Source organism: Lactuca sativa, chromosome 7, assembly GCF_002870075.4.
Source record: "Lactuca sativa cultivar Salinas chromosome 7, Lsat_Salinas_v11, whole genome shotgun sequence".
Taxonomy (NCBI): domain Eukaryota; kingdom Viridiplantae; phylum Streptophyta; class Magnoliopsida; order Asterales; family Asteraceae; genus Lactuca; species Lactuca sativa.
This window is the reverse complement of record NC_056629.2, coordinates 176,807,162-176,823,389: the sequence shown is the minus strand read 5'-3', so window position 1 is coordinate 176,823,389 and position 16,228 is coordinate 176,807,162. Positions and strand designations below refer to the sequence as shown.

At 36.2% G+C, this 16,228-nt stretch overlaps 2 protein-coding genes across 2 annotated transcripts; one reads left to right on the top strand and one right to left on the bottom strand.

Annotated features, from left to right (window-relative positions):
- The first annotated feature begins 1,744 nt into the window (after positions 1-1,744).
- LOC111900476 (alpha-1,6-mannosyl-glycoprotein 2-beta-N-acetylglucosaminyltransferase) lies at positions 1,745-3,795 on the top strand. Its single transcript, XM_023896359.3, has one exon. The coding sequence runs from the start codon at positions 2,332-2,334 to the stop codon at positions 3,652-3,654; it is 1,323 nt and encodes a 440-aa protein (XP_023752127.1). The 5' UTR covers positions 1,745-2,331; the 3' UTR covers positions 3,655-3,795.
- Positions 3,796-8,944: 5,149 nt separating this feature from the next.
- Positions 8,945-14,089, bottom strand: LOC111900475 (phytochrome C-like). The gene is given in 6 exon segments (XM_023896358.3): positions 8,945-9,422; positions 9,495-9,791; positions 10,329-10,962; positions 10,965-11,144; positions 11,310-13,531; positions 13,667-14,089. Coding segments are annotated over 5 exon segments (3,462 nt in total). The 5' UTR covers positions 13,423-13,531; positions 13,667-14,089; the 3' UTR covers positions 8,945-9,184.
- Between the last annotated feature and the right edge of the window lie 2,139 nt (positions 14,090-16,228).

Sequence of the window (16,228 nt, the reverse complement as noted above, 5' to 3'; positions counted from 1 at the left end):
ATGTGTTATATGTGGTATTTTGGGGAACTCACTAAGCATTTATGCTTACAGTGTTGTGTTATGTGTTTCAGGTACTATTGAGGATCGCGGGAAGACGCCTGCATGATCAGTACACACATGAGGAGTTTTTATATATTATGATCTTGGGTTGTGTTACTATGGATTATTATATGACACAATGACATTTTTATAACATTTATGAATGAAAGTAAGTTTTTGAGATCTGAAAAAAAAATTGTTTGAAAATTTTGGGTGTTACACATCATCTGCTCTCAAACCACTTCTCTGACTACCACACCCACAAGCGTCGAACGTTGACTCCACCAATGCTTATGGCCTGGTCAAATTCGTGAGGAACATGGAGATACATGTTCCTTAATCTGCAAATTTCATTGTTTAACATGGGGAAAAAGTTCCAAGTTGTATGAATTTTAGAGGCTTAAAATCTGTTTGTCGATTGGACTTCTGAATACGGTCACCGTCGTTTTTTCTCCGGGGTTACAAACGTTATGTTTGGCAATGAGGGAGTGGCGAAGGGCCTATCACAATTTCTTTTATTTTGTACATATTTTAATCAAATCAAGGGACAAAGTGGTTGCAATTTTGTTGGATGATGATGGTTTTGAATTGATTTCTAAAGACCACAAATGAGTTTTTCTTTTGCAAATTGGAGTTGACGGTGGTGGTGGAAGTGGACAACGGTGGGAGTAGGTAGTGGTCGTGGCAGACAGTGGTTGGAGTAGGTGCTGGTAACGACAAGAGAGGTGTGGGGGATGATGGTGGTAGTGTGCTAAGTTAGAGATTGAAGGAAATTGGAAATAAAGGTGAAAATTTAATTATATATGGACTAAACAACAAATTATAACAAAGTTAGTCATAAAGACTATTTACATGTGAAGTTTTCCATATAAGAACCATTGATGTAAAAGATTTGCTTGAAAGAGACCATTCACCCACAAAATGTTTCATATGAATTATCTAGGATGCAAAACCATTTGTGAAATTTTGTTTAAATAAAATAAAAAAATATGGGCCTAAACTATATAATAGAAAATAAAGGATAATAAAGTAAATGTGAGGGACCAAATTTTGTTACATTCATCAAAGATATTATATTGAAATCTCATTAAAACAAGTACTATATATATTCCATAATACTTTTAAAGATACGATATTTAATATAGGACGACATACCGGGTCATTATGTTGTATTTTTGTCTGACACAACACGACACAACAATGTTTTTAATTTAACACGATCATAACACGACATGATGTTATGTTCTTTTCGGTAACGCGAAAATAAACCAATTAAAAAACAACAAACACGATACGACAAAGATAACATAAAATAAAAATTAGTTTATTTAATTAATATGTAATCCTATATAACACTACAAACACGAAAAACATGACAATCAAATGCTAAATCGTGTCAATTTCGTATCGAATTTTAAACACAAACACGATACGACACGATGTCGTGTTTTTTAGACTTGACACGAATATTAATTCAAGTTTTAGTTTGGGCATAATTACTTTTCATGTCATGTCGCCCTAATTTAATATGAAAAATAATACTCCATAAAGTATAAAATACTAAAAGCAGTAAAAAGAAAAATTCTTAATAAACAGACGTTATAACTTGTAATGAGTTACGAATAAAAAATATTTTCTTAAATTAAAAAATATCCATTACACTAGCATTGACCGTTTACTTTGTATACAATACAATCAACACCGGCACATAATGACTTTGAATCTTGAGTCCCCCATTTAACCGATTCTTGAAGTTTCCGAACATTTGATTACAATCTACTCTTTTACAACCTATCAATTCATCAATCCCTCATCCCTTTCTCCGGTTATTCCAAAGGTTTGATTTTGTTTCTCTCAATAATTCTATTCCACTTAACTGTTCTCTTGCTTAATCTTTACTATTCTTCATTCCACTGTCGAGTATTCAACGACTCCGCCATTGACCTCCCTCCATCTTCCACGATTCTTGATCATACACCGGTTCGACCAATGATCTCCTAGTATCATCATATTCTTTATTCAGATTCTGAGTAACACGCAAAACCCATTTCCCTGATCTCAAACTACGCGAATTTCAAGCATAAACCCTAGTTCATCCTTTCTGGGTTTTACGATTTGAGTAGCAGCAGTCACCGGAGAACGTGATTTGAGGTTCTTAACGCTCACCCTTTTTCTCATTAGCTGTCTACTGTATCGGGCTACTTTCAATTTTCAATTTTGTTAGGTTAGAAACAGATGGGTTTCTTAGGTTACTGTTAGATCTCGTATCATGTCCGATAACTGTTTGTGAAAATGTCTAGAAATTATATCGATAGAGCCATGGCTTCTTACAAGAAACCCCGTATAAGAGATGGAGCTGTTCGTCGCTTCCTTTTTGTAATATCCTTAACTATAACCGGGGTTCTTTTGCTATTCTTCCTCGTTGCAATGAATTATTCAAATAGTGGGTTATATCAAGAAAACACTGTTGAAATCGATGTTACTAGTGGAGTAATCTTTAACATCTCTGGTTCGATCGAGTCGATCAAGCTTCCCAAACATAATTATTTATCAAAAATGTTGGAGAAGAAGAACCAGTTACCCCCAAGAAACATCGATTTGTATCCAAATCTAGCCAAAGATCGTATCATAATCGTTCTCTACGTTCACAATCGTCCCCAATATCTAAAATTAGTTGTCGACAGCCTTTCTCATGTGTCAGGCATCAATGAAACTTTATTAATCGTAAGCCACGATGGATACTTCGAAGAAATGAACAAGATTATCGAAGGTATCAAATTTTGTCAAGTCAAACAAGTCTTCGCTCCTTTTTCACCTCATATTTTCCCCAATTATTTCCCTGGTGTATCCCCTAATGATTGCAAAGAAAAAGACGACCCTATAGCCAAAAACTGTGAAGGAACTACTGATCAATACGGGAATCACAGGTCACCAAAGATTGTGTCTTTAAAACACCATTGGTGGTGGATGATGAACACCATATGGGATGGTCTTCAAGAGACAATCAATCATTCGGGTGATATTCTTTTCATAGAAGAAGATCATTTCATTTTCCCAAATGCTTATAGAAATTTGAAGATGCTTACAGATTTGAAATCCTCAAAATGTCCCGATTGTTATGCGGCGAATCTTGCTCCAAGTAATGTGAAGTCAAGAGGTGAAGGGTGGGATACTTTGATAGCAGAAAGAATGGGGAACATTGGGTACACATTTAATCGAACAGTTTGGAGGAAAATACATAGAAAAGCCAAAGAGTTTTGTCTTTTTGATGATTATAATTGGGATATAACAATGTGGGTGACTGTTTATCCTTCTTTTGGTGGTCCGGTTTACTCTATGCGTGGGCCCCGGGCGAGTGCGGTTCATTTTGGGAAATGTGGGTTGCATCAAGGTCAAGGAGAACAAGCTGCTTGTGTTGATAATGGTGTGGTGAATATTGAGGTTGAAGAGATTGATAAGGTGGTGAATGTTAAACAAGAGTGGGGTGTTCATGTTTTTGGTAATCAAGAAGGGTATCAAGCTGGATTTAGAGGGTGGGGTGGGTGGGGGGATAAAAGAGATCATCAATTGTGTTTTGATTTTGCTAAAATGTATCATTTGAGGATCAAAAAGTAGTCTTGAATTTGTTGTCAACGGTATGATTAATCAAATATTTTGTTGTATGAAGCTAAAATTATTAGGTATTTTTTGTGGTTTGTATTATGACATACGTGTTATTTTCGTTTCTTGAAATGGAATAAAGTTTTGTTTACTATCTTCTACTTATCCAAGTCTTGATCTTTTTGAGTGATAAATTATAAAAAGATATAGGGATATTAACCAAAGTAATTATTAGGAATGAGATTGTTAACAAAAAGACAAAAGTCCAAAAATGATCTTATTCGTATGATTTTTTCTTAGGTTTAATCCAAACATTGGTGTATTTTGGGTCTATGATCATTTTGAGCTAGTTTTGTTGTGGATTTGATTTATTTGTAAATTCAAATAACTTAAATATCTTTGGGGTATTTTTTTTCATTCAATTTTTTTTAATGTAATGCTTATTTATTTATTTTAACAATACAAAAAATAAGAGCCCTCTCTTTCAATTTTTTAATCTAATGCTTATTTATTTATTTAATCTAATGCTTATTTATTCATTTTGAGCTAGTTTTGTTGTGATGTTGGAGGGTTAACAAGAGTGTTTGATATGAAAATGTTAAAATCCAGGAAAATTGTTGTTTATGGAATCAAAGGGTAGTGATGAACGAGTTTTAACATTCTATGATTTGCAATGTTCCGGAACGATTTGTGGTTTGGACGTCTGCATCCCTAAAAATCCTCCCCTCCCACCACCTCGATCTAAAATCACATACAGATCTCACAAATCCTCCATCTCCCTTTCAGCTTTAACCAAAAAAAAAAAATCAAGCCCCAAAACTTTTCTCTTTCCTTTTGATTTACCCCAACACAACCCTCTACTATCGGAGTTGAGTTCGCCACCAAAACCCTCCACATCGACGAAAAGCTCGTCATGTTTCAAATCAAGGATGCTTCTGGCTACAAGAAAGTTCGAGCCATCACAAACGCCTACTACCACGACCGTTCCAAACCTATTGTGGACCCATGACGAGAGAGAAAAAAGACCCTTAAAATACATAAATTTGATTAAATTTTTTTATAATAAATTAATAATTGAAAGAAATTTATTTATACTAGCTTATAAATATAACATTTTCGGTTACAGAAATCCATATATTTAAAAAAAATATATTTCTTCTAGCTTTTTGAGATCCAAAATTATTAATGATATTTTCAAGGTCGATCTTGTCTAACATATAATTAATAAAGTCCATAAAAATTTTGGGCCTCTATAAAAGATGGATCTTGGACGGTCGCCCATATCGCTCACTCTCTGGGACGACCCAGCCTACTACTGTGGTGCAACCAGCGCACTCTAGGTCTACGTCGTTACTGTTTTGACGGAGGTCGGGAAGTCATTTGCTGAGAAAAAATCTTTGTATTTTATTGAGACATGTAACTGTGAGGTATTAAACTGGTAATACCTTGATGTCCAAGACCAAACAAAGGATTTTATTGCTATAAATCTCTATTCTAAACTAACAAATATATGTCATTATTTATACTAATGAAAACAGTAACCTAAACCAATACATAATACTTGTTAAGCAAGCAGACAACTTCCTAATCTAAATCAAATACTTAAAATAAAAAGGGTTTCCCCAAAATACGCATGCACTCATAAAAATCCAATTAACCCAACAATCACCCCCTTAATCGGATTGGTTATACTTCTCGTTCACAACAGTGTTGAATCACTATCTTCCCGACCGATTCCGACTTTTCCCGAACAACTCGCGGTCACGTCCAAAGTCCTTCATACCTCTTTGATTGTTCACAACACACGTAACATGTAACATGGCATCCTGTTGGATACATTCATTACCATCTAGACTTTTCTCGGATTCAGGACCTCTCCCCGACCAGATCCAAAGCCATCCGATTTGAACTTCCACCGACATAAAGTCCACACCATGTTGTTTCTCCAATCTCTTCCTTTGTTTTGATTACCGTTATTCAAAGAGGCATCTCCACCAACTAAGAAAACAAAGCCACCCGCGCTAACGTTTTCTTTCAATCTGCCAAACGAACTTAATCCAAAGCTACCTGCTTTGACAGATCCTTCATGTCCGCTTTTCACGCACCTACGTCGGTATCCCCTTATCACGAACAAGTTGAACTTCCTTCCTCACTAATCATTGTTGTCTGATTAATGTAGACACAACCCTTTGATTTTTCTGCCTTTTGATTTCAACCGATCAACGTCTTATTCTCCTTTTTGACAACCCCGGCCTAATCAAACTTGTTCCGAGAGCACTTTTCCACCGAACAACAAGACAAGGTCACGACCACCTTTACCGTCATCTGTCACCTGCAAAACAAAATGAATCAAAGTCGCCTGCTTTGACGTCTTCCCGTCTGTTTATTTCGCGCTTCCGGTTAGTCTCTCTCTATTTTAGAACAAGCTCGATCAAGAAAAACTGGGGCTGCTGTTGAGATGCTTCAACTTGCGCTAAAAAAACAATCCACCCCCTTAAACCGAACCCGTTTCCTGCTGCGTCTGCTCCATAGCAAAAGGATACAGTTTTCTTGAAATCGACTCTCAAACCGGTCGTCCTACGCCTTCACAAGCCATAGGCTCTAGGTTCTGATATCAAATGTGAGGTATTAAACTAGTAATACCTTGATGCCTAAGACCAAACAAAGGATTTTATTGCTATAAATCTCTATCTAAACTAACAAATATATATATCCTTATTTATACTAATGAAAACAGTAACCTAAACCAATACGTAATACTTGTTAAGCAAACAGACAACTTCCTAATCTAAATCAAATACTTAAAATAAAAAGAGTGTCCCCAAAATACTCATGCACTCATAAAAATCAGATTAACCTAACAGCTTTAAGAGATACGAGTGTCTGAAATTGTTGATTGAATTTTCAGAATCAAATTTTTAGGAAGAAGGCAATTATTTTTAGCCCATTGAGAAGAAGAAATCGATGGAGGGATGGGTTTTTTCTTAATTGAGAGAGAGAGAGAGAGAGAGAGAGAGAGAGAGAGAGAGAGAGAGAGAGAGAGAGAGACCCTCATATTTTTGTATTGTTTAAATAAATAAGTATTAGATTAAAAAAATGAAAGAAAAATAAAAAATAAATACCCAAAGGTATTATAGTCATTTCAATTTACCGAGTGACCAAATCCGCAACAAAACTAGCTCAAAATGACCATGAAGCCAAAAAAACAAGTCAAGATTTGGACTAAACTCAGAAAAATACATACCATAGAGACCATTTTTTGCAATTTTGTCTAACAAAAGTGACCTAAGTTTTCTATCTTTGGTGATAATGACCATTTTGTTCGGGTTATTCTGCATCAATCAAAGATAATGGTTTGAAATAGGTTATTTTGCCTCGATCAACGACAATAACCTGGGAATCCCATTGAAATTGGGAAAGATGACAATCATGCATCCACAGGAAGTAGAACAATGTGTCATAAAGATGACCTCTAACATGTGACTGGTACATGTAGAAAAGACGAACACACAAAGAAAGTACATGAAATCTAAGTTAGTTATAAAATATAAACATGATATAATCAATCTTTTGAGCATATTGATCTGAGACTGCAAAATGAGTCAAAGCAAAAAAGACCGGTCTATAGGAACCGTAAAAACCAAGATTCTAAAAAACGTGTAATAATTTTGAAGTTTGTATTTGACGTCACATCTAAACAAAATGTCGTCTTAAGTCATATATGTATATAAAAATGAATAATAATAATAATAATAATAAATATATAAAATTATTAATTATATACAAATTTGCCGCCTTAAGTCACGCCTTAAAAACGACGTGGTTTGCCATGACTCGTAAAAACTTGAGGCTTGACATTGTCGTAAAGCCACGCTTAACGTTATTTAGAACCATGGTAAAACAATCAATGAGAAAGTCAAGATTCCAAGAAAAAGTTACTAACAATACGTGCCAACATACAACACATAAGAGAGGGCGATGCTACCCATCAACTCTAATGTGTAATCTCCATTTAAAAAACAATCGATGTGTATTTTTTTCATTTGCACCAAAAATATTTCAAATAATTCTCTTGACTCGTGTCTAAAATGGTTATTTTGAAGTGTACTATTGCCGTTTTTAATCAAATGTCACAAAATTTTAAGTCCTTTTATCGTATCTATTTCTCTAAAGTTTTGTCACATTTGAGTAACAAACAAAACGTTTACTCAAAATTCCAGAATTATACATTGGATTTTAGATTTGTTTTTGAAATTCTAAAATAACTTTTTTTTCTTGTCTGTGGAATCCGGAACGGTCCGGATTGTAGACAAGCTCCCCAAATTACGTATGCAGACACATTAGTAACCCTTTTGTATATGCACATGTTGTATTCAAGTTAGGTTTTAGTTTCTTGGACTCATAAAAACTCATGTAGACATTTTTTTGGATTCCCATATTTTCCAAATAAGGATGAAAATTATGATTATTTTGAGAGGTATGATGAATGGCCACCTAACAGTTAGTACATGAGAAAATTTTGAAATGTAAAATCAGTTCAGTAAGATGATTGAGCAGCGTCCCGGTGAAGTTGTATTGCACAAACGAATCGAAGTAAACAATTGTAGCATTTTCTTTATCATGAACCTGATTTTTGTGTGTATCTTTCATTAGTTTCATTCTATTGGTTATTTTGATATATAAAACATAGACTTAAAGTTTAAACTAACATGGTTCACCATTTCCTCTCATTGTGAATTCATAGTTTGTCTCGTTGAAATCTTTGAGAGAATCTGAAACCATGTTCCGGGATGTTGTGGTCACCACATTTTGGATTTTTTTATAAATAGAGAATACCACATAAACGGGTGAATATCTATCGGATAATGGTTCAGTGGTATCATTCAATCCAAATCCATGTCACCATCCCACCGGCATTTAGTTCAATGTTCATTCAATCCAAATCCATGTCGCTATCCCCACAATTCTTTAAACCAACGCTCAAAGTCAACTCATCTTTTTCTCTCATCCATTCACCAAGCATCGTGATGCTCTTTGTTAATTACAAGTAACAATCAACATTCTCTCACTTACCCAATCCTACCAATTAGATTTTCATTTTCATCAACCATCTTATTCTTAACTACTACGATTTAACAATCTATCACTCACTAATCACTAAATAAATAAATAACTAAGTATTGACAAAGAAAAAAAGATCTAGAAAATTATAAAATTTAAAAATTCCACATATACTGACTTTATCATCGGAGTGTGTTCTCACCTTCTGATATACAGCTAACCGATTCATTTCAGGTATTAACAATTGAGATTAAAGCGATGATCCAGGTAATCATCACGTACAAAAACAAAATTATAAAGAATGGATTACAAGATTATAGTACATCATCATAAACATCATTCAAAATCTCTTGATACAAACAAATTCGTCAAATTTGAAGCTCCTCAAGGTTTTGTATGTAACTCTTCATCACCATCCCTTTTTTTTCTGTACAAAAGCGAAGCAGATTACACAAACTCCACCAATCAAACTTTCCCATTTTGGTTATAGGACTCTTTTTGATCGTTTGTTGTCAGATGTCAATGAGGGTGCTATTGGAAGCTCAATCATAACTATGAAGGAAGCTTTCTCAGCCTCCCTAAGATATTGCACAGTTCCATTCATGATCTTAACAAGCTTTTGGCTAATGTAAAGTCCAAGCCCTTCTCTTGAGACACTTCGGTTATGGAGAAACATATCCTGAACCAACTTTTCTGGGATCCCCGGTGCCGGATGGGTAATTCTGTCATTTCACAAACACTCTTCGTGTTAACAGATTGTTAATAATTTAAAGATAATTTAACGGATTAATCACCTGAATTCAAGATGGGCGACTTGAATCTTGGCTCCTATGTGTTCCATCTTGTGATTTACACGAAACACAACCGAAGATCCTTCAAATGCAGGAGTGAAGTTGACAGCATTCGACAAGAAATCCGCAAGAACTTGTTGAAGCCTCAAATTATCACCAAATACAGACAAAGACAACACTTGATCGGGTGCATCATACACCACCTCCACCTTCCTCTCTCGGCTCAAACTCGTGATTTGATTCAAAACCACCTCTAAAGACTCACCAAGTTTAAACTCCGCACATTTCATCTCCATATAACTGAAAACACATCACAACCCATTAAAGATCATTCACAAATTGACCCATAAAAGACAAAAAGGTACAAAAAAAGGTATATATTATTATAGTATATACCACCCCACCAACCAGTCCCCATTGAGATGACAACTGTCTGTTAGGTGGCTCTTGTACCAACCACCTAACAGACTGTTGTCACCTAATGTCCAAAGGACAATGTGACAACAGTCTGTTAGGTGGCTCGGTTCTTGTACCAACCACCTAACAGGTTGTTACAACTAATGTCGAAAGGACAAGGTGACAACTGTGCTTAGGTGGCTCTTGTACCTACCACCTAACATGCTGTTGTCACCTAATATCCAAAGGACAAGGTGACAACTATCTGTTAGGTGGTTCTTGTACTAACCACCTAACAGGCTATTGTCACCTAATGTTCCGGGGGACACGATGGTGTGGGCCAACTCAGGATTTGCTTTGCTGGAAGAATAACCCTTTTGCAGAAAATTGTCAGAGAACATAAAGAAATATAACCGTAAAATAAAATTTTAAAAAGCATACCATTCTTCAATGCTTTCGATATCTGCATCATTGACAATTTGTGCTAATTGTTCTCTACACAAATGGCTCTTACGCAAAATATGTCTTTGCTCTCTACCCAACTCCGAAGATTCCATCAAATCCTCAATACATTTGATCCCATTTAAACTACTCTTGAGTTCATGGCGCAAGTAAGTCACCTTTGTAAGACTATTCAAAGCAGCTTGTGTGGACCTTCGTTGCACCATCATGGCATGTTGAAGCTCGGGGCTTGTTACATGTAAAAACCCCAAAACCCCCGTAATTTTTCCATCTTTATCAACCCTTTTGTTAGCCGAAAGTAACGCTTCAACATACTTACCATTTTGATCAAAAAAACCGAACATCAATTTATCCGCATCCAACCCCGAAATCACCTCGTTTAGCAGTATTCTGAGTCGGGTCAAAGAATCTTCGCCTTTGACTCGACAACCGAAACTACCAACGGTGAAAACTTCACCGATAAGCATACGATTGTAAGCTTCTTCCCTCCGTAACCCCGTAATTTTTTGCATTGCTTCATTCCATTCCGAGCATTTACCATATTCATCCATCATGAAAATTGGTGGAATAAGTGGACACGGGCTACGGATAATACTAGAATAATCGCCTTCATTTTTGTGTATTTATCCGTGATTAACTTTTGAGCCGTTAAATCTTGTCCCACAAAGCTTACCGCCACTATCGCTTCATTCAAATCACGGCTACAACACGCGTTAGTAATGAGGGTAATATGGTCATTTTTTTCTTGGCTACCGAAACATTTTAGTTTGATTTCAAGATTTTTCTCCTCGATGCCTACAATCAAATACCATAAATGTCCATTAACTATTGAGAAATAAGTACTTAGATTTGGTTTAATGACAAACATTACTTTAACAATTGAGTTATTTAGAAAAGCTATGCAAGTACTAATCTTAATTAAAGAAACAAATTACTAAAAATAGGAACAAAGAAGGTTACCTTGTAAGGCGGATGAAAGCATGACTTTGACTTTATCAATCGAATCACTGACAACCAAGTTGACCAACGGGACACCAACCGCTTGGTCCAATGGCAATCCGGTAATTTCGGCTATTTTATCATTCCACCCGCTAATATTTCCATACCCATCAACCGAAAATATAGGAACCAAAGCGGTTTCAATCAACCTAACCATTTCATTAGTCACAACACGCAGTTCATCAACCCTTTGTATGCTCGATCCAACGGTTGGAACACTCACAATCTTCTTATCATTATCATCATCATCATCACCACCACCACCACGCTTGTCCTCATCATCTTGTAAAGATCCTCTCAAAATCAATTGTAAAGAATGAATGGCATCCATTTCCACATCTTCCCATGGTGAACTCCTATTCTTGACAACTTCCAAAAACGCCTTGAATGATGACCTCGGATGCATTTTTCTTCCATCATCTTTATCCTCCGGATAGTGTTTTGCACCTCCCCATTTCACTTCTTTTGCAGTGTGGGATCGAAACCAAAAAAGAAAATCTTTTGAAGTAATCTTGATAGCAGCCATTCCACAAACCGCTTTTCCTAAAACTAAAGCATTCGGGTATCCAGCATCCATGAGACTATCTGTACTTAACCCTGTCCCCCCTTCATGTTCTTGAAGAAGCCAATGTGCTATATCTTTAATTTGTGATTCTTTAGGAGTGATTCCCAACAACCAAAACTTGTTTTTGTAGTAAAGAGCAGCACCATCACATGTAACAAGATCCATGACATTAGGTGATTGTGTCATGATTCCAATTGGTGCTTCTCTTAGAAGCATGTCACAAAGTACAGTTTGTGTCTTCAAGATGTGTTTTTCTTGTAATTGAGCAGCTAATTCGACTTCTTTGTTTATTTGAACACCGAAAACTTGAATCAAAAACTCACACGCGTACCTCAAAGGGAATGGGACGAATCGAGCAGTTGAATGATGACAAACAACTAAACCCCATAATCTTTTTCCCTTTTCTTCTTTTTGCTGATTTATCCCACTTTCGGATTCGTTTTCATCATCTTCTTCATCATCATAATCACCATCACTAATGGTGACAGACATCACAAGAGAAGCAATCGACCCCATGTTTGCCATGTATTGTGAATGACATCCATGAGGAGCTCTCAAAGCAGACCCTGAAAGACTCAAAGGCTGAGGTAAATTCTTGGTTTGAACCACCTTCACAGATTGAGCTAAACAATCACAAATCATTCTAACTTTGTTTTTCATAAAAAGAAATCTTGAAGCTTGAGGGATATCAGTAGCAGGGTAATGTAACCCAAGATAAGGTTCAAGATCAGGCTTTCGACACTCTGCAATAACTTCACCATGTTCATCTTCATGAAATTTGTAAACCATAACCCGGTCATACCCAGTCAACTCACTCACTTCACGAACCAAAACATCACACATTCGGGATATATTCCCACTTTGTAAAGATTGTAATCTTGAAATCGCTTTAGCTGCAAGCTTATAAGACTTTAAAGCTCCAGCAGCTGTTACAGGGACATCAGCGGGATTCACAGGCTCCAAATCTATGATCAATCCCACATCGTTTCTATGTAAAATTGCATAAAATGGTTTACCTGAACTCCTGCAATGAACTAATATAGGATTGAGAAGGTTAATTTCTGGAAAGTTCGCTGCTTTTTGAAGAGCGGATGCGCTTGAAGATCTAAAGAGGGTACGGACATCTGTTCCAAAAGTTAAAGCTTCTTGTTGTTCGATGTTTGGAACTGCATGTGGAGCTAAATCCAACATCTCGAGGGCGTTTTCACTGTAGGCTAACACGGTTAAGGTTTGTTCATCGACTGCAATCATGCATCCGAAAGGCTGAATTTGACTTCCTCTTTGCATTTTCAGAAGGTAAGCTGATACAGTCGATGAAGGGACATTGCTGGTTGAAGTTGATGCATTGACGTCAATGGAAGTAGAGTAGTCAAACAGTCTTTCGGATTCTTCGAAGTCGCCATGAAGCTTTGCGTCAATTGGGGTTTGCGAAACCACACGAGCATCGCGTTTCAATCGTGAAGAACTGCTCCTCGAACAATGGGTTCTGCTAGTCGATCTAGATGACATTTTTCACAATTCTTTTCTTTCAATTTCCCTCTTTATGCGTACTCTAAACAATCAAGATCCTTGAATCAATCAACCCATGGGAATTACAACAAAGTTTCAACCTTTCAACCTAATAATTCAAGAATATAAACCCCAAAAAGAGTCAAAAAGATTAAAATCCCATTTGGTATCAAACAGTATATATCAAATTCATAAGGAAAAAAGGTGGGATACCCAGAAAAAATCAAGAAAAAGAACAGCTCACCGCAGATTTCGATTCTCTTCTAGAGAAAGGCAGCATCTTTAAGCAGAAAACAAGATAAGGGTCAATAAAGAACTATATTCCCTCTTGCTAAAACAAAAGAAAAATTCTGGTTGATTATTTCTTTATCTCCTCCATAAACACCTCTTCAAAACCCATAATCTTCAGAGACACAATACTTAAGTATCAGCAGGAAAAAGCCAAATTTGAAGATAAAAGACTCATGAAAATGAAATTCCTAACTTTTATGATATTGATTAGGGCCCTGTTTATTATAGTAAGAGTGATGGGACCATGAACTGATTACTGCCCCACCACAATTTGCAGCGTTCGGGATCAGCTACATGTGAATTTAAGACCGACCTTCTTAGTTTAACATTATTTTCTTTTTCCTTTTTTGGAGATTTGGCGAAATTCTTAGCTGGTTGGGTGGTGGATTTTTGGTGCAATCCATAAAGAAAAGATCTTTGATATTTTATTTTTAGTTCAAGTTTTATTTTTCATCTATAAATCATTCATATTATTGAATATATTCTTTTTCTTCTGTAAATCATTCGTATAATTGGATATATTCTGAGGCATTCTAAGTTGACCATGGGAACTACATTAAAAACTTCTCTTTCCATCAAAATATAACGAAGATACGAGAAGTCGAGAAGTGATGGAGACTTGAGTAAGGTTTCTGGACTCATATTTTTTATTGACATGATTTTAGTTAAATAAAACTTAGAGTGAATTTTGAATTTGACTTTTTAATATCATATTTCTAAGTCAAAGAAAGATAACTATCACATTAAAAAAAATAAAAATAAAAAATAAAAAAAATTAGAACATCTTTAATAATAAATAATTAAATATATATTATAACTTAAAGTTATTATTACTTCTATCATTTTATTAATTTTATCTCTAACTAAATTATATCTTTACTTGTTAACATATATAATGATTTTTTAATGAGTATAACTAATTGATCATCATCTATCTAAAATATTTCAAAAAAACTCTTTCATTTTCATTTAGTTAAGTGTTTTTAAACATATTATATTTTAATAAATATGATTTGTATTAAACTTTATTATGATTTGTAATATATAAACGTTTATAACATTTAGAAATACACATGATAGCGTGCCCCCGAGGCACGCCAGGAATACCAAACGGATGAATCACACGGCCAAGCCTGTTATCTTTGCTGCCCAACACTTAATTCGGTCTGGATTAAGTGACCTTTCACCGACCGGGATCCAACCTGGAACCCAAGCGAGAAAATCTGTAGGCAGCAAACAATCACATGATAATTTCAGTACAGGTGCACGCACCACTTCCATGGCTAAGCCAATCACAACTTAGGCAGGGGACAAAGGTACGAAGTGCATCTGCCCCGATCGGGGTCTGACACCTATGTCCCCATAAGCGGGATCCATGCCTAGATCCTCATTGTAAAAGGCCTCGTGCCTTCAACGGTAAGGGCATCTGAACCCTAATTCTCTAAGCCTCACGCTTTACACATAACCCTTCCTCTCTTTCAGAGTCTGACTTAGCCGTCAGAGCGTTCTCCCAGAACCTCCTCCCGGGGATCGGCTAACAACCTGTTTACATGTTGTAATTGCAGACTTCCATTGGAGAGCACCCATCAAAGCCATCAACACTCGCCGAAGGTCTGATATCACATCATTGGTGCCATCTGATTGTTGAGACTACGAAACTAAAAATTTCAAACATTAAACGTCGATCATGGCTAACGACGGTGAATGAGGTACCAACAAAACAACACAAAGCCATGTCCGACCAATGTTGTCCTTCAACTCGGTCCTCACAGAAACAAGTCGGACAACCACCTCTACTGTCGTATATACACCTACATCAGGAAAGCCGATAAATCAGTTATGGGTAACCCCACTCACACTGAAAAGCAAACAATAGTCAACCCATACCAGTTTCACTTCAAACATGGCACAAATACCAACCTCGTTACTCTCTGGTAACACGCCATAATTCACAGCGCCACATATAGGAATATATCCTTATATGCAAGTGTAACCGAATTTCCAACCAATCGACTCAACACCAGTGATACGACTATCCCTAGCTACATCATTCACCAACATGTCAAATATTTTGCAAGAGACGATCACCTCACCACCCCAATCTGGTATGTTTGACTCATATTCCAACATGTTGTTTTACAACGTTTACGCATAACCATTCCTACGTTTACAAGCATGTTACACAACGCACATCATCCAAACTTCCCCACATTTCAACACACAACCTTCCATCAAAACCAAGGAAACAACCATGCAACCCCATTATACCAACATACATTACCATTCGTGCTAGAATTACATGAATACGACATGCCCACTACAACTAGCTCCAACACTTAAAAGTATACAACGAAACAACTTGCCCAGATAGCTACATAGACGCATATGAATGGAATATGCAGTCGCTAAAACTAGACAAACGATTTTGGTGCACCTACTTTCCCACAACCCTATATGGAAATGCAGGGGGCTGGTTCAAAAGTCTAGCACCAAACATCATTCGAAGTTTTGAGAG